This window comes from Cavia porcellus, unplaced genomic scaffold (genome assembly GCF_034190915.1).
Source record: "Cavia porcellus strain 051 isolate PalLab524CR breed Dunkin Hartley unplaced genomic scaffold, mCavPor4.1 scaffold_6, whole genome shotgun sequence".
Classification (NCBI taxonomy): domain Eukaryota; kingdom Metazoa; phylum Chordata; class Mammalia; order Rodentia; family Caviidae; genus Cavia; species Cavia porcellus.
This window is the reverse complement of record NW_026947489.1, coordinates 77,077,501-77,099,210: the sequence shown is the minus strand read 5'-3', so window position 1 is coordinate 77,099,210 and position 21,710 is coordinate 77,077,501. Positions and strand designations below refer to the sequence as shown.

At 44.0% G+C, this 21,710-nt stretch overlaps 1 protein-coding gene across 2 annotated transcripts in view; it reads right to left on the bottom strand.

The window, feature by feature from the left end:
- Prpf8 (pre-mRNA processing factor 8) overlaps positions 1–20,388 on the bottom strand; it is a 34,353-nt gene extending 13,965 nt beyond the window's left edge. The window contains exons 1-24 of one of the 2 annotated variants that reach the window (XM_005003549.4): positions 20,299–20,388; positions 19,994–20,109; positions 19,463–19,631; positions 17,143–17,307; positions 16,836–17,054; positions 16,533–16,745; positions 16,323–16,448; positions 16,127–16,232; positions 14,377–14,567; positions 14,127–14,246; positions 13,857–14,046; positions 13,617–13,736; positions 13,378–13,512; positions 12,525–12,654; positions 11,788–11,984; positions 11,455–11,661; positions 11,166–11,329; positions 10,899–11,025; positions 10,602–10,794; positions 10,162–10,349; positions 9,732–9,970; positions 9,395–9,541; positions 8,887–9,097; positions 8,568–8,684 (exon numbers count right to left, since the gene is read on the bottom strand). In XM_005003549.4, the coding sequence (XP_005003606.1) occupies positions 8,568–8,684; positions 8,887–9,097; positions 9,395–9,541; positions 9,732–9,970; positions 10,162–10,349; positions 10,602–10,794; positions 10,899–11,025; positions 11,166–11,329; positions 11,455–11,661; positions 11,788–11,984; positions 12,525–12,654; positions 13,378–13,512; positions 13,617–13,736; positions 13,857–14,046; positions 14,127–14,246; positions 14,377–14,567; positions 16,127–16,232; positions 16,323–16,448; positions 16,533–16,745; positions 16,836–17,054; positions 17,143–17,307; positions 19,463–19,631; positions 19,994–20,093 (3,774 nt within the window). In that variant the 5' untranslated portion in view covers positions 20,094–20,109; positions 20,299–20,388. The remainder of the gene's footprint in view (positions 1–8,567; positions 8,685–8,886; positions 9,098–9,394; positions 9,542–9,731; positions 9,971–10,161; positions 10,350–10,601; positions 10,795–10,898; positions 11,026–11,165; positions 11,330–11,454; positions 11,662–11,787; positions 11,985–12,524; positions 12,655–13,377; positions 13,513–13,616; positions 13,737–13,856; positions 14,047–14,126; positions 14,247–14,376; positions 14,568–16,126; positions 16,233–16,322; positions 16,449–16,532; positions 16,746–16,835; positions 17,055–17,142; positions 17,308–19,462; positions 19,632–19,993; positions 20,110–20,298) is intronic. The other variant, XM_003469679.5, reaches the window with a different exon arrangement.
- Positions 20,389–21,710: the final 1,322 nt, after the last annotated feature.

Sequence of the window (21,710 nt, the reverse complement as noted above, 5' to 3'; positions counted from 1 at the left end):
GGTGCTAAGCCATAAAATAAGTGCCAGTGTGTTTTATTTTGGGAGGTTCTTTTGGTACTGGACATCAAACTCAGGACCTTGTGCTTGCCAGGCAGGTATGTGCTGCTGAGCTACTAGCCCCGTGCCAATGTTTTAAACAAATGAAGATCATACCAAGTATGTTCCCTGATAATAATGGAATTAAACTAGAAACCAATAATAAAACTCTTCAAATATCTAAAAACTAGCATATTTCTAAATAATCTATAGGGGAAGTAAGAACTCATAAGAAATCAAAAAAATTTAACTGAATAAAAATAAAAATACTATATTAAAATTTGAAGACAGTAACTAGATTTCTATTTAAAAAAGAACCGAGGCAGGCATGGTGGTGGATCCCTGAAATTTAGTGAAACTTCATCTCAAAAAAAGAGGCAGTGGAGGTGAGGAGATGGAACTCATGCAACTCAGCACCTGAGTCCTTCTCTACTATGTGCCAGATCCCAGGTTCAATTCCCAGTACTGCTATTAGAAAAAGAAACATCTGAAACTGAACATCTAATTGTGTATTACAATGAACTAGATAATAAAAGCAATTAAATCTGAAGAACACAATCAAAAGTAAGGACATTATAAGAGGGGAAAAATAATCGATGAAACAAAAGCTGAATCTTTTTTTTTTTTGTCTTTTTCCTTTTTATCGGTACTGGAGATGGAACTCATGACTGCCTGCTTGCAAGGCAGGTGCTTGTGCTGCTGAGCTAAATCCCCAGCCCCTCAAAAGCTGAATCTTTGAAAAAATAATTTAAAAACATAGCAAACCATAAAATACCAAATGATACAATGAAGAATTTTTTTTTTGGTACCTGGAATCAAACTCATAACCTTATGTTTAGCATGCAAGCACTTGAGCCACTGAACTAAATTCCTGGCCCCAACAGTGAAGACTTTAAGGTTGTTACAGTGAAGGATCACGTTGGCTGGAATCATCACAGAAACCTGTTCAAGGGCCTAAGTTTGGGAGGCTAAGAGAAAAAGAAACACAGGAAGGAAGGGAACCAGGCAAGCTGGGAGAGGGGGAGAGAGGGAGGGAGAGAATGAATTTGCCTTGAGCAAACAGTACTGAAACAAGTGAAGAGAAATAACCTCAAGGCAAGACAATCAAGGTAGCACCTGTAGAAGGGCCAGGATAGGATGGGACAGATGTATGGTACAAGACGACACCAGTTGGACAACTCCCTGCACGGTTAGTGAATTCTCTCACTATACTGGCTCTTAAATTGCCAGCCGCATGATTTGAATCAAAACAACACTCCTTGTCAGTGCTTTATTGTTGTCAGTACTTTATTCCTCAAGGCAAGGGAGTACGAATTCCCAATAAGTTCAATATTTCTTCTTACTTTTCTTTCTGTAGACTGAATTTGAACTATGTAGCTCAGGTTGGCCTCAAACACTCAGAGTGTGAGGATTACAGACATGATGTACCTCGCCCAGCAAAAATCAAATTTTAACAATATAGGACACCTCTGTTCCTACATGAAACTTAACCTGTAATCCCAGGATTTGGGAGGCCCAGGCAGAAGGATTGCCACAAGTATGAGGCCATCGTGGGCTACATAGTAAGTTCAAGGCCAGCCTGAACTACATAGTGAGGGCCTGTCTCTCAAAAAACATTTTGGTCCTTATTTACTTTTGGTTTCTCATACGAGAGAAACAATGCAGTATTTAAACACGTGTGTCTGATTTACTTACCTTAACCAAAAAAACAAAACTATAAAAAGGTAAAAATATCAAGAAACTTCCACTACTTAGAACATAATTAGCAGCAAGCTATTAAGACAAAACAAAAGCAAATTTGTATTTTACACTTTCCATGTCTGTTTGTCTTTTTAAGACAGGGTCTTGGAGCTGGGGATTTAGCTCAACGGCATATGTACCTGCCTTGCAAGCACGCAGTCATGAGTTTGATCCCTGATACCAATTGGAAAAAAAAAAAAAAAAAAAAAAGACAGGGTCTTGCTATGCAGTTCAGGTTGGCCTTAAACTCACTTTGTAGTCCAGGATGGTTTCAAAGATCCTCTTGCCTCAGCCTCCCAAATGCTAGGATTACAGGCATTTGCCACTCTGCCTGGTTTCTATGTCTATTTTTAATATTGCTTTATAAGGGCACTGGAAATTGAGGCTTCCTGTAAGCGTAGAATTTCTAAACTTTAAAATTTTTATTTTTGGGCTGAGGATGTACTCAGTGGTAGAGTGTTTGCCTAGCATACACAAGGCTCCAAATTCAATCCCCAAGACCATCACCACCAAGAAAGGAAAGTATTTCCACCAGATGTGTGGTACATGCACTGGGGAGACCGATGCAGAACGACTACCATAAATTTAAGGACAGCATGGGATCGTCAGTTCAAAGTCAGCCTGAACTACAGATGAGACTTTGTCTCCTAACAAACAAACCAGTATTTTCTAGCTGGATATAGTGGTACACACCTATAAATCCAGCACTGCTGGAGGCTGAGACAAGAAAACCACAAGTTCAAATCCTGCCTGGATAACTCCCCAAAACTCTGTCTCAAAATAAAAAATGAAAAGAGCTGGTAAGGTAGTTGGGGTTCCATCCCCAGTACTGGGGAAAATGTCTCTATATAAAGAAATGAAGGCAATACAATAGCCCAGTGGTAGAGCGCTTAGCACATGTGAGGCCATGAGTTCAATCCCCAATACTGCAAAATAGGGGGCAAAGCTAGCAGAAATGGAAAAGCCACAAACTGCATGCCTGTGATAAACTTAAACACCAACAATAAAACACAATCCAAATGAATTATTTATGCTTACTTATTCTCTAACAACTTCAGCATTTTTCTATGAATTCAGACCTATATACTTCACCCCTAACCTCTTCAATCTGCCCTCCAATCTGTTGCTAAAGTGAACATAATATACTATTTGTGCAATCTGTAAACTTATTTTCCTAAATATCCAACTTTTTGCCAATATAAACATAAAGAGTCAAGTGTTCAAAAATTGTGGTCAGGAGGAAAAATGTATATAGTATGAAGACTGCTTAACAAGAATTTTTTATCTTTCCCCTGAGCTATGATTACTCTTTAGCATTAAACTATATTGGGGACACACAGCAAAAATAGTTTAGATTTCTTTTTATGGTTGAGATTTCAATCATAAAGCACATTAAAAATAACCCAGCTGCGCACGGTGGCACATGCCTATTACCTACCTAGCACTCAGGAGGCTGAGGTGGGAGATTCATTGTGAGTTTGAGACCAGCCTGGGCTACAAAGTGAGTTCAAAGCCAGCCTGTCTCAAAACAACAACAAAAACCACCCCCCAAAACAAAAACTTATCTGAAGTGGAGGGGTGGCATATATACACCTATAATCTTAGCACTCTGGAGACTGAAGCAGGATTCCCAAGCTGGGCTACATGAGATCCTATCTCAAAAAACACCACCAGAAAACTGTTTGTTTCATATTTTAATTGGCTCTTAAATAGTTTCCTACTCCAGGGGTGGGCAGAGTGTACCTCAGGGGTATAGCTCATGCTTGGCATGAGCAAGATCCTAGGTTTAAAAGTCACCAATGTTCTTCCTCAAAATCACAAGTTTCCCTAGGGAAAATAAATATTTTATGTTCCTTAAGAAATAAGGCAGTATGCAAGGGGCCTGAAAGGTTGAGCAACATAAAGTAGTTGCTGGCCTAATTATAAGCAAGATCCTGAAACAAACAAACATGCACATACTGCTGGCACAGTGGTGCATGCTTACAATTGCAGTTGCTCAGGAGGTTGAGGCAGCAGGATTACAAATTTGAGGCCAGCCTGTGCAATTTAGGAAGCTCTTGTCTTAAAATAAAAAAAGTACTGAAGCTGTAGTTCAGCAGTAGGGTGTTTGCCCACCATGCACAAAGGCCTGGTTCAATTCCTTCTGTCATTCTTGGTTCTTGTCAAAGTCTGTTTAAAACCAAGAACAGGCACAATATAATCTCAGCACTCTGGGATGCTGAGGCAAGAGGATTCAAATTTGAAACCCTGCCTGGGCATCTTAGCAAGACCCTATCTCAAAATGTTATTAAAAAAAAAAAAATTAAAGTCACAAAAGAAAAAGAAGTCCATATAATTTTCCAGCCTTATTTCACAGTTATTAATAGGACTGAAGGGTCATACTTCCAAGATTCAGTTGTTCTATAGTACATCCCCAAAGAGTGGTAGCAGCAGGCAAGGTGACAGGGACAGATAATAGTTTTAAGGAAGTTGAAAGGGAACAAAAGTTGCACACAGAGTAAGAGCCATAAGGTTCAACAACCTCTACCCCTATTGGCGACTTTCTATCAACTCTGAATGACTAAGCTACTTCATGACATAAACCACTTTATCTTAAGCCACTTATGACCTCCTTCCAATATTGTACTTTCAGCATAATCTCTAATCCTTCTAATTAATGAAAGCAAATGTTAACTGGCTTACTATATGGATTCTTTCTCTTTATGACACAGGAGCTCATGCTGGCCCTATACTTTCGATCATCTTGCCACAGACTTTCAAGTGCTGGAATTGTAGGTGTGTGCCGTTTCGTCAGACTACATAGTATTTCATTTACTTCTCACAAAAGCTGAGCTAGGCAGTATCATTATCTCTATTTATTACATGAAGGAACAGATTCCAAAGGAGTGTGACTTTCCCAAGCTTTCAACTTGGGACATATCAGAGCTGTGATGTGAACCCAGTCTGACTGCTGATCCAGTGCTTTAACCACTGGTCAGCTGCCTCCTTATGTATCAGCCCCTCAGGATCTCCAAGATGCCCAGCACTCTTAGTTCCTCTGTATTCAAACCCCTACCTCCCCCCAACAGCGTTCTAATAAAATCACTCCTAAGCCATCAAAAAATCCATCTGCTTTCTTTATCCCATCACTGAGTAGCTAAGTGCTTCTGGGAAGAACAAATACCCACTCATGGTTGCCCTCAGTTTCTTAAAACCCACCAGCCCTAAACATACTTGCCAATTGCTCTGTTTCTTTCTTTCTTGGCTTTTTTGAGACAGGGTCTTGCTATGTAGTTCAGGCTGGCCTTGAACTTACTATGTAACTCAGGCAAGCCTGAAGTCATGGCAACTCTCCTGTCTCAGCCTCCCAAATGCTGGGATTACAGGCATGCCCAGCCTGTTGCTTAAATAATCCTATCATACTATATCATTGTTGTCACGGTTTATGTCTGTGTTCCCCAGGCCTCATGAGTTTGCATTGTGTATTTGTAATTGGTTCATTGTCTAGTGCTTGGATTGATGGTGTCAGTGCTCCACCCACATAGGGGTGGAGCCAGGATGTGATGTAATGGCAGAAGAAGGTGTGTCTTGCTCTTTGCTGGTTAGGGCTTGCTGTTTGCAGCCGCCATGAAAGGCGACCCAGCCATGCTGGCCTGCCTGTGAGCCAACTGAGTGTGGACTGAAACCTCTAAAAACTGTAAGAAATAAACCTTTCCTTTCCCAACTTGGGCATCAGGTATTTGGTCTCAGTGACGAGCATAAAGTAACTTAAGACAACTGCCCTCAAGTCCACTGTGCACCTCCCAAGCTAAACAGAAAACTCCAAGATCCTGTTTTAACTTTGCACTAAGCTACCTCAGCTATAGTCACATCTATGCAGACTGCTTTCCTGCTTGCCCCCATTCAAAACACGCGCCCTGACCTACAGCTTCCTCTAGGCGGCATCCAATGTTTTAACTCCATCTCTGGCAAATGGCCAACCTCTGCGTATCCACTCATTTCCCATAAAACCTCACCCCCTGCCATCTGGCTTCCATCCCCACTATTTCTGAACAGCCCTAAGGTCACCAATGACGTCCTAACTGCCAAGTTCAATGGATACTTTTCAGCTGTTATCTAACTAAAATGCTCTTAGGAAACCAATGCTGTTAAGCAGCTACTCCAGTTTTGAACACTCAAGTCTTACCAGCTTTTCTCCTATGTCCACCACTCTCCCACAGGGCCTGACCACAGCGCTTCTGGGTGTAACTCTATCCTCATCTGACCTCTGTTCATCTCTCTACATTCTCTCTGGTTATCTTGTTCACTTAGGCTGTCAGGCTTTAGGTCAAACAATTCCTAAATCTGTGTCTTCACCCAGCTTTACCAAGTTTCAAATGTGTATACACACAAGGTATATACGTCTGTGTCCCAGAGTTGAATATAAGTAAATAACTGCTGCACAACTCCATTTGGACATTCTCATAAACTCCCAACTTTATAGATCTTGAGTTTACTTTCTGTCCCTCTTAAACCTGCTCTTCAGGACTGAGAACATAGCTCAGAGGTGAAGAGCACTTATCTAGTATGTTTAAGGGCCTAGGTCCAACCTCCAGCCCTTAAAAACAAAAGGACAAGTTGGGCAGAGCCACACATACTCGTGGTCCTAGCTACTCCAGTGGCCAAGGGGGAAGAACTGCTTGAGCCCAGGAGTTTAGGACCAGCCAGGTCAATATATGGAGACTGTTTCAAAAGAAAGCAAATGATAAATGAATGAATAAAAGGAAGAAAAGAGAGAAGTGAGCAAGCAAGTAAAAACAGCTCAAGCATGATGGTACATGGCAACACCTGAGAGGCTGAGGCAAGAGGATCACTGCAAGTTTGAAGCCAGCCTGAACTACATAGTGAGTCCCTGTCTCAAAAAAAACACAAAAGCCAGGCGTCGTGGAAGCCAGGCATGGTGGCACACGTCTGTAATCTCAGCACTTGGGAGGCTGAGACAGGCTTGCTGCAAGTTTGAGACCAGCCAGGCCTACACAGTGAGTCAAGGCCAGCCTGAACTGCACAGTGAGACCCTGTCTCAAGGAAAAAATAAGAAGAGAGAAAAAAGTTCCTTCTCTTTTCCTCACTGATGACTGGAAACCATTCAGTTACCTATATTAAACTCTGCAAGTCATTTTTTTTACTTTTTCCCTTTCCCTGGCCAAACTGCCATCCCACAAAAACAAAATTCTGCAGGATTCACCTAATTATCAATTCCTGCTCCCTTCTCCTTACCTCTAGATTTTAGAGTAGACTCTCCAGACTGAATCTAGTATTCTCACAGATTTCATTTTATATGGCTTTATAAATACTGTTTCCCATTATAGTTCTCTGATAATTATCTGTATCTCCAGCCAGATTGTGAGCTCATTGGTTAAGGACTCAGTCTTACATCTAGCATGTGCACAATGTCTAAAACATAGCCACCAACCGTGAGTTTTTATGAGTTTTATTGCCTGTTGTCTAAACCTTGGTTTCTCCTTTTCTGGGGGAAAAACCACTCTAAGAAGACAAACTTTGGGCTTGAGGCATAGCTCAGTGGTAAAGCACTTGCCTAACATATATGAGGCCCTCAGTTTGATCCCAAAGCACTGAAAACAAACTAATGCATTAACTTATTTTTCTTTGCACTGCACTCCAAAAAATGTGTCATGAGAAGTTTTAGGTAATTCCCCACTAAGATATTTGGGGACTGAACCAGGGGCTTCACCCTGAACTATAGCCCCAGGGCTTTTGAGACAAGGTCTTACTAAATTCCCCAGGCAGGCCTTAAACTTGATATTCTACTACTTCAGCCTCCCAGAGTGGTGGGAGGCACTACTACACCCGTCTTAGACAAAGAATATTAAGGAGCAAAGTACATCCTTGAGCCAGGCATGGGATACATGTTTGTAATTCCAATACTCAGGAGGTTAAGGCAAGAGAACTGTCTGGAATTCGGGAGCAGCCGAGGCACCACAGCAAACTCAACACCAACCTGGACTCCACAGCAAGAAGGTATCTCAAAAAAAAAAAAAAGTTAGGCATGGTGATATATGCCTATAACTTTCAGCAATCAAGAGGCTGAGGCAGGAAGACTGTTGTGAGTTCAAGGCCAGCCTGAACTACATAACAAGACTTTGTCTCAGAAAACCAAACATCAAAAAAAAAAAAAAAAAACCAGAAAACTGTACTAAAATATATAAAATATTCTAAAACCTAAAAGAAAGTAAAATATATAAAGCACTGTGCCCATGTTGCATATTTAAAGAGATAAAAAAATTTAGAATGAAAGGAGATGTTACAAGTTATTTTAAGATTTTTTTCTTAATTTAAGGTGCCTTCAACAAGGCCTCTGTAAGTAACTGAAGGGACAATAAAGATACCCAGCAGGAACAGCATTTACATAAGTACACCACCAGTGGAAATGTGTTACATAATTCTTTGTTTAACACAGCTTTTACCTTAACTTAGAATCTTCGTAAGTCCATAGATGTAGATTGCTGAGTTCCTGTAAGGAATTCTCAGGCGATGAATGTAAATCAATCCGGCTACCCCATAAAGCATGGAGACTGGTATACTAGGCAAAGCTGGTAAGAAAAGAGCTCCAGGGGCTGGGGGTTTAGCTCAGCGGCATAAGCGCCTGCCTTGCAAGCAGGCAGTCGTGAGTTCGATCCCTGGTACCAATAAAAAAACGAAAAAGACAAAAAAAAAAAAAAAAAAAAAGAAAAGAGCTCCAACTAGGGGCAGAACTGAAAGGGATGTGAGATAGAGAGGATAGGAGGGAAGATGGGCCAGCAGGGCTTCCGTACCTTGGTGAAAGTGGTGGAGCCAGAGGCCATGAGGATCTGCCGCACGCGGTTGTGGAAGCGCTGCATTGACTCATCGTCCACACGCAGGAAACACTGGGCCGTCCGCTCCTTAGTGACCTAAGCCACAAAGTCAGGGTTAACTCACCTCTGTGGCTGCCACAGGGCCAACAGCAAGTCTGACCACCAGCACACCTCAACACCAACATGCCTCAACAGACTCGACAGATGAAAAGGAGAATAAAAGCCTACACTCTCCACCCTCACTTAACCTGGCGGAGAAAGGCAGTCATGCCACTCCTGGGCCCTGCCCAGGCTGTACCTCATTCTGCAGGTTCCAAACCCCATCCTTATGGGTGAACTCCTCGTAGCTGGTGCGGCATTTGGGCAGGATGCGGCACTCAAAGCCACACATGTTGAACAGCAAGTTGGGGTTGTCCTTACTATACACAGACACGAAGCTGTTCTCCCACTGAACCGTTGTAACTGATCGTGGCAGGCGGTTCTTGATGTCCCAGAAAACTGCCCGACCCCTGCCAAGAGAGAACATATGGTCACATTAGTCTCTTGGAAGAATAAAGGCTCAGTCAGGGGTTTAGCTCAGTTGCACACGTGCCAGCTTGGCAAGTGCAAGGTCGTGAGTTTCACCCCTGGTACAACAAAACAAAACAAAACAAAAACAAAACTCCTTTCAGAGGCTAGACCACTGATATCCTAACAGGTGACACACATCCCACTAAGGACATAACTTCCTAAGTGCCTTCTAATTGCTCTATGGGTCCCTTAAGCAGACATCCTTGAGGCTCCTACAACCCCCACTTAAGACTCACAGGTTGACATCATGCTTCATAAGGCGCATGCGGGCATCTCGGGGCCAGCACTTCTTGTTATTATAACCAACGATGTTTTCATTGTTAGGGTCAGGATGCTCTGTCAGATAGCGCTGGATCAGGTCCCGAGCCTCATCTGCTGTGAACCTACAGCAGGCAAGACACACTGTTGAGGCCCAAATACACCATGACCCTGAGGTCTCCCAGCTCCACAGATGCAACTCCCTCCCCAGACTTGGCTCTACTTAAACTCCTGCCCCACATCGAGAACTAAGACATCACTGCTGCTCTCAGAGCAGGCTGTACGCCTCCACATCACGCAGGGAAGAGCACTCACCTGAAGAAAATATGGATGCGGTCAATGTATCGACAGAAGAGTCGGATGGGGTGGGCAGCCTCAGTGGCTATATCCTGGAAACTAAGAAAGTCATTTGGCATCTGAGGGGGCCCTGCCATCTCACTGGCCCGGTGTAATCCCAACACCAGCAAATCCATCACCAAGCCATAGTACTGCACGATGAATGAGGCAAACTGCAGGCCTCTGATGATCCCATATGAATTTGTGTGGTTCATATCCTAGAAAAAAAAAAGAACTGCAACTCTTAACAACTCATGGCCACCTTCCAGGCTTTTCCTGGTCTCATCTCTCTCTCTCTCTCTCTCTCTCTCTCTCCCTCCCTCCCTCCCTCCCTTCAGCAAATCTTAACTGAGTCAGCTGGACAACCCCTCTACCTCATGAGTCCTTGCCACCCTGCTCCTAAACACACCTTATAGTTGATGACAACATTGTTCTTGGCTGTCATGTAGTCAGCTATGTTATGGTCCACGATGAGTCGTAGTAGCCTATTCAGCAGGGTTAAGTCAATCTTCTCATACATCTTCTCAAAACGAGATTCAAGCATGACATTGCACTCGCCTTCACTTGTCTCCCACACATCCTGAAGGTTATTGATGCCTGAAGAACAGGCAAGACAGGTGCCCAGCAGTTTAGACATTCCCTTTCAGAAACTCTTAACACACTCCAAACACAACCCCACTACCACTCCACTTCCTCACCCAGAGTACTGTGTCAGCTCTGTTTAACAGCAATATTATGCCCTTGTTACAACAAAAAAGTGAGCCAGTCACACCGCACAGATGAGAAGTTAGATACACAGATCAATTCACTTCTCCTCCTCTTTCTCAGGGACGATTCCAGAAGTTTTACCTTGGCACCATTTGTAAACAAGCAGTGGAGGTGGTTCTGTGTCTGCAGGCTTGATCCAGGGTGGGAAAAGGCGGCGCTTGTCTGCCTCGTACCACAGGTACTGGTCTAGGTATGCATCAGTTATCTTCTCCAGAGGTTCCACGTCATATACTGGCACAAGGTGACTATACAGATCCATGAACTCAATGCCCACCTATGGAACAACAAGTCCAATCACATCAATCCCCCAATCAGTATTACGGGTGTCCAGAACAAATAACACAGCATGAAAGAAAACTTGGGGAATGTCTCACCCACCTCTTTAAAGGCTCTCTGTGTGAGGAGGTGACGCTTGATGCGGGACAATGCCTCGTGGGGGTTATCATAGGCTTGTTCAATCAGACCTAGCTCCTCCCTCTGAGACTGGTTTAACCGAGATTTCACACTGACAAAGCAATGGGAAAGCTGAGTGAAAACACCAAGTGGATACCAAAAGCAGAAAGCACTGAGGATAAATTTTTCTTTGCACTGACAATGATGACATTCCTTGTCACCCCTCCCAGCAGGAACCCATTTACCCCTCACCTATAAGCTTCCTTGAGTCGCTCCAAAGCCAAGATAAGCAACTTGGTGTCATGCTTGTAGGACAGTGGGGGGAATGGGATGGGTGAGAACCTGCGGCTTTCCAACCAATGCACAGTGGTGGTATACACTGCCACTGCTTCCTCTGCTGTGATGTAAGGCCCATCCTGCAAGGTGGATTTGAAATTAGCTTCCTACCACACTAAAAGCCAGGGCGAGGCATGTTTCCAACTCTGTAGTCCACACTCCCACCCAGATCCCCCAACACCCAGCCCAGCCTTCTCTGGCCAACCTTCAGGTAATTGTGCTGCCGCTCCTGTTCTGCCTTCAAGTAGAGCCGAGTGAGGCGGCCAAGGTTCTTTTTGCAAACAGTCTTGTCCACAGTGGCTCCTCGACGGATCCGTTCTCGGTTGTAGTGGGCAGTGTTGGTCCACCAGTCAGCTTTGGCCTTCACATATCGAAGGATCATGTTCTCTATGGGTGTTGGCAGTCCTGGAACCTAAGGGTAAAAAAAGCACAATGATAAAGTGACAGAAGTCAGACAATCCCCAAAAGTGTGTGGGAGGGTAATCCTAACTCAGAACCAGAGACGGCCATGCTCCCTTGGACTTGGAGAAAAGCCTACCTTCCAAGGAATATTGGCCTTCCAGCAGCGCCAGGCCTCACTGAGGTGCTGCAGGATTGTTCGGGCCTTGTTCTGTTTGATCCCCTCAGGCATCATGTCCAGGATGTCATGCATCACAGCTGCCCTAAGCTCAAGGTCAAAATGGGACTCCACTCGCTGCTTTGTCACTGTCTTTGCCACCCCTTTCGAGTGTCGGCCTAAAAGAGAAGGAATGGTCCAGAAATGGTATCAGTAGATATTAACAAAATGTCCATATGCCTAACACATGCAAAACCACAAGCTATCAGTGAGCATAGTGGTACATGCATGTAATCTTAGCAATCTAGGAGGGCCAGGCAGGAGGGTTACAAATTACAAGCCCAGACTGAGCAACTTATCACGACCCTGTCTCAGAAAAAAAAAAAAAAGTTGGAATGGAGGGGACTGGTGCAAAGGCCCTGGATTCAGTTTCTAGTAACACTAACAAAACTAGTCACAGCTCTGCTTCTGAGGAACTTCCACTGCTGCAAATGAAAGACAGTCTTGGGGCTAGAGATTTAGCTCAGTGGCATAAACGCCTACCTGGCAAGTATGAGGGTTGTGAGTTTAATCCCCAGTACCGCAAAAAAAAAAAAGAATGACAGTCTCAAGCCTCAGAGAAAAGCCCAAGAAAGAGAATTGTGGGGTTCTCACACAATGGTAGGGAACAGATAAAGAAAAAAAATAATGGGAGACGTTGAATAAAGAAAATCACCTACCTTCAAACTGCCGGGCCAAGAGATTGCCCAGCCATCGCTCTAGCAAAGGAGTAATGCCTCGCATGAAAAACAGCCAGACCCGCCAACCAGCAGCCCAGAAGCCACAGCCGGGGCCTTTCCCCACAGGTCCCTAGAATCCCAAGCACACATCAAGAACACAAGTCAGCAACTCATTCAGGTCCAACAGAAAATAGGCACGTAGACTACGGACAGGGATCACTGAAGAGCACCCTGCTCTTCACATGTAAAGCTCCAGGTTAGGTTCTCAGCATCATAAAAACACAATCAGGAAGGAAATTTGAAAAGAAAGAAAACTGGGCAGCAGAAGGGCAGAAGAAATACATGACAGTGAAAAAAAAAAAAGGAACAATCTAGGACCTTAGCATCAGCCAAGAATGGGGCACACAGCTCTAATCCCATCACTTGGAGGCTGAGGCAGGAGAATCAAAAGCTTAAAACCAGCTTGGGCAATTTACCAAGATTCTGTCTCAAAAAACAAACCAACAACAACAAAAAAAAAAAAAAAAAAAAAAAAGGCTGAGGATTGAGGATTGTGGCTCAGTACACACACACAACCCCTCCCCCCAAAAAACAACTAACACACATTTACTTTGGCAGTACACATACTACAAAAACAAGAAACAAGGGCCACAGATTTAGCTCAGTGGCACAAGTGCCTGTCTGGTAAACAGGAGGTTGTGAGTTTGAACCCCGATACCAAACAAACAAACAAAAATGAGATTCACAAAGTAAAGGTAATAATGACACACTCACAACCTTTCTCCAAACAGGTCCTAGAATGAGTCCTGACTAGACATAAAAATGAGAGTAAGCCAGCGAGGACCAGGCTTACCGTGTTGAAGCGGTAATAGATGAGATGCTTCAAGTCCTTGCACATGCGGATCTGTCGCATCAGCTTGTACTTATATCGATACATGCCTGTCAGCTGTCCCACATGGGCAAATATATACTGCAATCCATCTGCCAGCTGCAACACAATTGTTCTGCTACACTAAGCCTGGCCAGCACCATGCTCAGCACAAGCTTCTCCCAGCTTTCCCACCTGGGCAGGGAAGGGTTACCTGGCCTTACCTGGAAGGCATCCACATTGCCCAGTCGATACTGAACATGACTGTCCACAACCAGCTTTGTTAAACGCAGGACTTCCCGACATAGGTGGAAAGCATTCCCGAAACGGGATTTCTTTCTTTCCTGAAGATGACAAGAACGCAAAGAACAGTAATGACCAATGGTCCCAAATGGTCACAGGCTACATTGGAACTAGTCATGCATTTCTAAGCCCAGGAGAACCCTAAAGTCCAATGAAGGCACCTTGGTGGTGAGGGTCTTCACAGGCTTGAGGTTAAAATTATAATCCAGGTGCAGGTAGTTGAGGTTTTTACGGTGGATGAGGAGGTTGAGCATGTTGTAACCCTGACGGCAAACTTGGAGTCCCACTTCCACCCAGTCCAGTTTTGTGGACTGAAAGAATTTGGTAGCTTTAAAAGATCGGAACAGATACCTACGGTGGGAATAAACACAGTGAGAGTCTACTAATCATTTCTGAAACAGAAGTTGAAGTACAGCTTTTGAGCACTTTACCTCTTCTTTTGAGCCTTAGGAGGCCGATGCTTCAGAGCATTCAGCACGTAGTACTTAAGCAGCTTCTGGTAGGAGACTCTCACTTTCACAGGCTGCCCAGCAGGACAATGCTCCCGATACCTGGGAAGACAAGCCCACCACAGCTTTTCTTATCTCTCCTTCCAAATACTCCAGATGAGGCTACACACTCTCTCAGACCGAATCTTTTCTCTTACACGTTTATTACTACCCTTCTAAGTAGAAGCCTTACCAGTTCTTGACAAGGGGTATGTCCAGAGCCCGGCGGGTGCGACCAGAGCGTAAATTGAAAGGCCGTGGAGCCCAAAGCAGGGCAATGCCATTGGCCGTGTTGTCTGTGTACAGGGGTGTGTCCTTCAGGAAGGGCTCCACAAACTCTGGGAGCTCGAATTCTTCGTCATCATCTGGCAGTGGTTCCTGGCTCTGCAAAAGGAACCCCACAAGGACTGAAGACCAACTGAACTGAGCACAGATTTGAGATGAGAGGGAAACCCCAGGGCCAAACACAGTGGTTACATTTGCCAAGGAAACTGGGCTACATGACAAAAGAAGTCCTAAGAGCCAGGACAAAGGAGACCAAGGGAATAAAGAATGAACTAGAACCAACCAAGAAAGCATCTTTCTTCGATGTCAAGTGGTTTACTACCAAAAGTCTCCCAGAGTCCCAACACTACAGGAAGTAAACACCGCAATCACTTCCTGCCCAAACTGCAAAAACTGGGTTTCAGGAAGGAGATGAAGAACATACGCTCATGTAAAGAACACAGTAAGAAAAATGGGCCAGGGACATAGCTCAGTGGCATAAGCGTCTGCCTGGCAATTGCAAGGTCCTGAGTTCAATTCCCAATACAAAAAAACAAAACAAAAAACCCAAACCAAACCAAACCACCAAAGAACAAATAGATATAATGGTTGTAGCTTTGTAGTAGAGAACTTGATGAGCATACAAAAAAAACATACAATGGAACACAGATGAACACTGAAAAGATTATGCAAATTTAAAAAGCCAATCAATAAAATACTTAGTGTGTGACTGCATTACATGAAACCTCCAGAAAAGGAAAATCTATAGAAAAAGATAGACTGGTAGTTGCTTAGGGTAAGAGAAGATGGAGGGAAATAGGAAGGTGACTGCTAAAGGTTTCCTTTTGGTGTGATGACAATGTTCTTTTTTTTTTTTCCTCGTCTTTTTCCTTTTTATCGGTACCAGGGATCAAACTCACGACTGCCTGCTTGCAAGTCAGATGCTTATGCCGCTGAGCTAAATCCCCAGCCAGATGAAAATGTTCTTAAAAAGCCTATAGTGACAGCTCTGTAACTCTTGAGAATAAGCAAAAAGTCACTAAAAATTATACACTATAAATGTATGACCTGTACAGTATGTTAACTGCATCTCAATAAAGCTTTTGTAAAAAAAAGTGAAATGCAGTACGGAGACCCTAAAAGGAGTGATGATAAAGCACAATAATCACAGAAACCAAGAGTACACTGATAACCTGTTTTCAGTCAAATTAGCCCCAATTCAAGAGGAACACGTAACAAGATGTAAAACATGTCTTTCTCTAGCTGAATTTTTGGCTAGTAAGACTTTAACCAAGCTCAAGAAACTTCTGGACAGCTGAGGATTTAGCTTGCTGACATAAGTGCCTGCTTAGCAAGCACAACATTGTGAGCTTGATCCCTGGTACCAAAAAAAAAAAAAAAAAAAAGAAAGAAAGAAAGAAAAGAAATTTCTCCAGTTGGATGTGGTGGTACACACCTATAATTCCTACTCAGGAGGCTGAGGCAACAGGATCATCATGAGTTCAGCCAGCCTGAACCAAATTAAAAAAAAAGGAAAAGCTAAGGAATTTCTGTCAAGTTGAGGTCAGGTGTCTTTCCTGTGTAAATGGCAGAACACTTGCTTAGCTGGTGCAAGGCCCCAAGAATGATCCTCAGCACCATACACACACAAAACAAAGAAAAGTATCCACTTCTCTCACCTTGACTGAATGCCTATGGGAAATCGGGTTAATCAAAGGGTCGAAGTAGAAAGCTGGCAAGTCAGGATCCTCAGTTTTGATGAACACGACATTGGGAGTGTGGTACCTAAAGAGGAAGAATCAATCAAAGTTCTCCTGGGCTTTGGCCCAACCTAAACACAAGCCTTCGTTTCAAATGCTGTGTTCCAGCTCTCACCAGGTAAGGTGGACATGGTGTGGAAGGTTGTTGTATAAGTAAGGAAAAGCAATCTTGTACTCAGTGCGAATAGGCTGCCGAATGATGATCTTGTTAATATCATTGAATTCATTCCAGTCTTCATCCCTAGGATACAAATTTAGGATGTTAATGATCAAAACTAGATTTTACTTGACCGACTATGCCCTGAAATCCCTTTTACCAACTTACTGTAGGTTGATGTCTCGAACAAGAGGTTCAAATTTGGGGCCTCCAGGAATGGCCATATTGAGTGCCTTGGAGGTAAAGAAGGCCTTTAGGTCAAACAGATAGAAATAGTTGTCATCCACTAAATCTGTCAGAAGCTGATTGGCTAAGCGGTAGAGAGTGGACATCATAGGTAACGTGAACTGCCAACGCTGGTAAGTGGAGCCATTAACGTACCTAGGGAAGAAAAGAGGGCCCATATCCAGTAGGCAGGTATAAAGATATACCACCTACCTCTCTCCTTACAACCTCCCTGCCACTACTCACTTCCTGCTGTCTCGCAGTGGCTGGTGGTCATAGAACCAGTCCAGTACAGGGGCATCCTCCTCAGGGTCCAGCTCTAGCTGAATGGCTTCCAGGGGCTCAACATCTAGGATATTGTCAGCATAGTCCAAGGGCGGTTCCTCATCATCAAAAGGGGGGAACCGCATCCTTTTAAAATGCCTCCTGTCTCTTTTTTCTCTTCGCATCATAATCCACATTGACCTAGAAGGGAAGGGCATCACACAAGTTTCTATCCACTGATCCCCAGCCACCATCATCACTGCCACACACCACATCCAATCCTTCTCACCCCCACTGGGAGATGTAGACTGGCTCAATGACCCAGGGAATCTCATTGACGAAAGAAATCGCTCCAGTGATGTGGTACAGAACAGGTACATCCCGAATCTGCTCCCAAGGCATAGGCATGTTCTCCAGAAGCTTGAGGACTGCATGGGGCATGTACTTCAGGGCACTGCCACATTAGGAAGAAAGAAGATCATTAGAAATGGCAAAGCAGGGCCAGGTATTTAAGTCAGTGGCGTAACTGCCTGCCTGGCAAGTGTAAAGTCATGAGTTTGAACCCTAGTACAAAAAAAAAAAAAAAATTTGGTACTGGGAATCCAACTCATGAGCTCGTGCCTGCCAGGCAGGCATTTAGGCCACTGAGCTAAATCCCCAGCCCTAAAACCTAGATTTTGATAGCTAGGCATGGTGGCACATGCCTGTAATTCCAGCACTCCGGAGGCTGAGGCAAGAGGATCATTGAGTTTGAGACCAGCCTGGGTTACGGAATAAGTTCAAGGCCAGCCTAAACTGCACAGTGAGACCCTGTCTCAAAAAAAAAGAAAGAAAGGGCAAAGTGATCTGCTACCTGTCCCATACTGAGAACCTAATTATCACGGTTACCATGCTCCACAGAAATTTATGTCTTCTAACCCACATTCCCCAATTCAGTACACAGGTCCTTCGTGAGGGGCCCTGTTTCCCTCTTAACCAATAACTAACCCTCTGAAGATTTGGTTGCTTTACATTCTCTCCTCTCAACTCCTTCCCATACAAAAAAACCCAAAAAACAAAAACAATGTTCATCACACTCAAGTATTTTTTTTTTTTTACACTCAAGTATTTTTGAGCTCTGTGTAACAGTACAGAGTTGTAACCCCAGCTACTCAGGAAACAGAGAAAAGAGGATCACAAGCTTAAAGCCAATCTGGCCAATTCAGTGAAAAACCCATCTCAAAACAACATAGACTAGGGCTATAGTTCAGTGCTCTCTGAGTTCAGTTTCTAGTACAATACATTCCCCACCCACTCCAACCAAACAAATGGAAAAAGCAAGCAAGTTGACTGCCTTGCTTCTATGAATGGCACTGATCAGTTCATTAAATGGCTAACACTTAGCCGGGCGTGGTGGCTCACACCTGTAATCCCAGCACTCGGAGGCTGAGGTGGGACGATCCTTTCGAGTTCCAGACCAGCCTGGGCTACAAAGTGAGCTCAAGGCCAGCCTGAACTGCATATCGAGATCCCGTCTAAGACAAAAAAAAAAAAAAAAAAAAAAATGGCTAACACTTTTGCGTCCAAATGGAACAAGAATTTGCTAAGAAATTTATTTCTACACTCACCCAGCAAAGAGCCACAGAAAAACAGTAGTACAGAGATGTCAAGTTAGTTAAGTCCCTAAACCTCAGAGCTCTGACTACTAAGAAGTTATAAGCAACTAGAGTACAAAAAAGTTTTCTAGGGGCTGGGGATTTAGCTCAGCAGCATAAGCACCTGCCTTGCAAGCAGGCAGTCGTAAGTTCGATCCCCGGTACCGTGGGTAAAAACGAAAAAGACAAAAAAAAAAGTTTTCTACTGTGGATCTCATTCTAGTCAATAATCTACTCAATGAGACATTTTATTTACTTCATTTATTTTGGTCAGGATCTCATTCGGGTAGTCCTGAATGTGCTATGTAGCCAACCCTGGCCTTAAACTCACAATTCTCCTGCCTCAATCTCCTGAGTGCTGGGATTCCAGTCTTCACCCTTAGGATACAAATTTAGGATGTATTATATGTAACAGGGTAGGCATGCACTACCCTGTTAGCTTAGAGGGTGTTTTTTTATTTTTTTATTTTTTGTACTGGGGATTGAACTCAAAACCTAGTGCTTACAGGGCAGGTGCTTAAGCTGCTGAGCTAAATCTCCAGCCTTTTTTTTTTTTTTTTTTTTTTTTTTTTGAGGCAGGATTTCACTACTTAGCTCAGGCTGGCTGGAATTCCCTAGGTAGCCCAGGTTGACCTTGAGCTAACGGTGATCCTCCTGCGTCAGTCTCCCAAGTGCTGGGACTATAGGCACATGCCACCATCTAGCCTTAGAGAACATGTAATAACATCAACAGGACAAACTAAAGCACCAATCCCAAACCGGTAACAGAAACCAGAGCATAACTCTGCATAACTGGAAAATATGAACGTTTTTACAGAATTCTGGTGGTTTTTCCTTTGCTCTTATAGCCAAAAAGATGGACTATCAAAAAAGTGTTCTGTTCCAAAATAACAGGGCACCTAAGACTGCAATCTATTGTACAGTGAAAGGAAAGGGATCAAATTCCAAATGATATTATTCCAGGACGCTCCTTACCCCAAATAGACCCTTTTGTCATGGCGAAACTTCCTATTGGTCATGTCTCCATGGTCTCTGATTATCTTCCTGACATGCTCTGGAGGCATGTCTTCCTTCTGAGCATCCACAAATCCAAACTTCCGTTTTTCTGCATAGCGCTTGGCTTGCAACTGCTGCCATTTTCGGGCTACAAAAGTACTTCAGTTTAGAAGACCACAAAGACCACCGTTGCACCCTGTCGGGTAAGCGCCTGTCACAGCAGAAGAGGGAAGCGCACTCCCTGCCAATTCCCCTTTCACTGCATTTATTATCAGACGTTTTTGTTACTTAAGATTTTCATTATGTATTCCCCAACTAAAATTCAACCCCTATAAGGTTTTATATCTGCATAGACAGGCGCTTAAAATGTTTTAACTAACTAAAAAATGCAGTAGGGCTGACACCTAATGAACCTACCAAAACAGGCGGAAAGGTGGGTAAGCAAATCCACTTGTGCGCACGCACACACCCTCCCTCTCTGGTCCCCGCGCGCCGCTCCCACTCGCTCACCTTTCTCTTGCAGCTTCTCCTCCGACATATAGTCCGGCAACGGGGCTAGAGGGCCGGGTACCGGGTTACCCGGCCCTCGGTATGGAAACACTCCGGCCATGCCCGGAGAATCTGGGCTAGCGGCAAGAGAGAAAAATTAACGGGGAAAGCTCAGGCCTACAAAAGGCCCAACTGAAACATCCGGACACCCTCGGCCTGCAGTCCCACTCCGCTAAGAATGCTTGCGCCCTGAGTTGGCCCAATCCCCAATTTATCCCAATCTAACCACGCCTCCCGCAAGCCGGGCTTTGAAACCTGCCACGCACCTGACAGCTCTCACACACACAGCCACTTTTCCCACAGCACAATGGCGGCAACCTACGTCCACTCCGCGTTCCCAACACCAGGAAGTGCGCCACCGGGTTCAGCGTTTGATCCAATAGGCGCCGACATCCTCAGATGGATCGGAGAGAAAGCCAATTAGAGTTGCACACTTCTCCGGAAGGGGTGGAGCCCATAAAACCAAAAGGTGTTGAACATAAGGGGCTGTGGTCAAATTAGAGTCATGTCCCTCCCGCACCTTTCATGGGCTTTGAGCCTTGTAGTAAATGTGAACCTTACTCCGCTAGAGAGCAAAATTGTCATTTAATAGATTTGTCAAAAATTGCACATTATTCTGTCTATTCGCACAAATCCAGACTTGAGGTACAGGACTAGTTTCAAGTCAATCACTCCTTTGTGCAGGCATCTATTGATTCAATTATCTATTGAATATCCACTGCGTGCAAAGGTTTGAGAATACAGGAAGGAAAACACAATCTTTATAGATCTCTTAGGGTAGCAGGACAGCATACTAGAACTCAGACGCTTGCAGTGCGATATAATGGGACTTTACAACTAAGGCATTAACCCTGACTGCGTGGTAGGAATTTAGTTCAAAAGTAAAGCACTTGGAGGCTGGGGATTTAACTCTGTGGCATAAGCGCCTGCCTTGCAAGGAGGCAGTCGTGAGTTCGATACCTGGTACCGATAAAAACGAAAAAGACAAAAAAAAAAGTAGAGCACTTGGCTAGCACACAGTGAGGTCTTGGGTTGGTTCCCTAGCGCCCCAAACAATGATAATAATAATAATCCTTCCTGAAAGTCAAAGAGGATCTGTGAGTGAGCCTATGCTTGGGGCTGAGGATTTAGCTCAGGGGCTTAAGTGCCTGCCTGGCAAGCTCGAGGTCATGAGTTCAATCCCCGATACCACAAAAAAAAAAAAAAAGAGGATGCCATGGGGAACTATACTGATGCCTCCTCCTAACTCCTTATGTTTCACTTTCCTCTCTCTGGCAATGATTAGACTATCACTAAAAGATGACAAAATAAGCCGGGCATGGTGGCTCATGCCTGTAATCCCAGCACTTGGGAGGCTGAGGTGAGAGGATCATAGCCAGTTCAAGACCAGCCTGGGCTACAAAGTGAGCTCAAGACCTGTCTTAAAAAAGACAAAATAAGAGAAAGATGAATATAAACAAAAATAAATCTGATGAAGTCACCATCAACAAAAAATTAACAGAATGTTGGGCATAGTAATTCACATAATCCCAGCACTGGGGAGGTTGAGGGAGGAGGATAGATAGCCATGTGTTGAGACCAGCCTGGGTTACATAATGAGTTAAGGCCAGCCTGAACTACACAGTGAGACCCTGACTCAAAAAGAATTAGCTGGGCATGGTGCATAGCTGTAATTCTA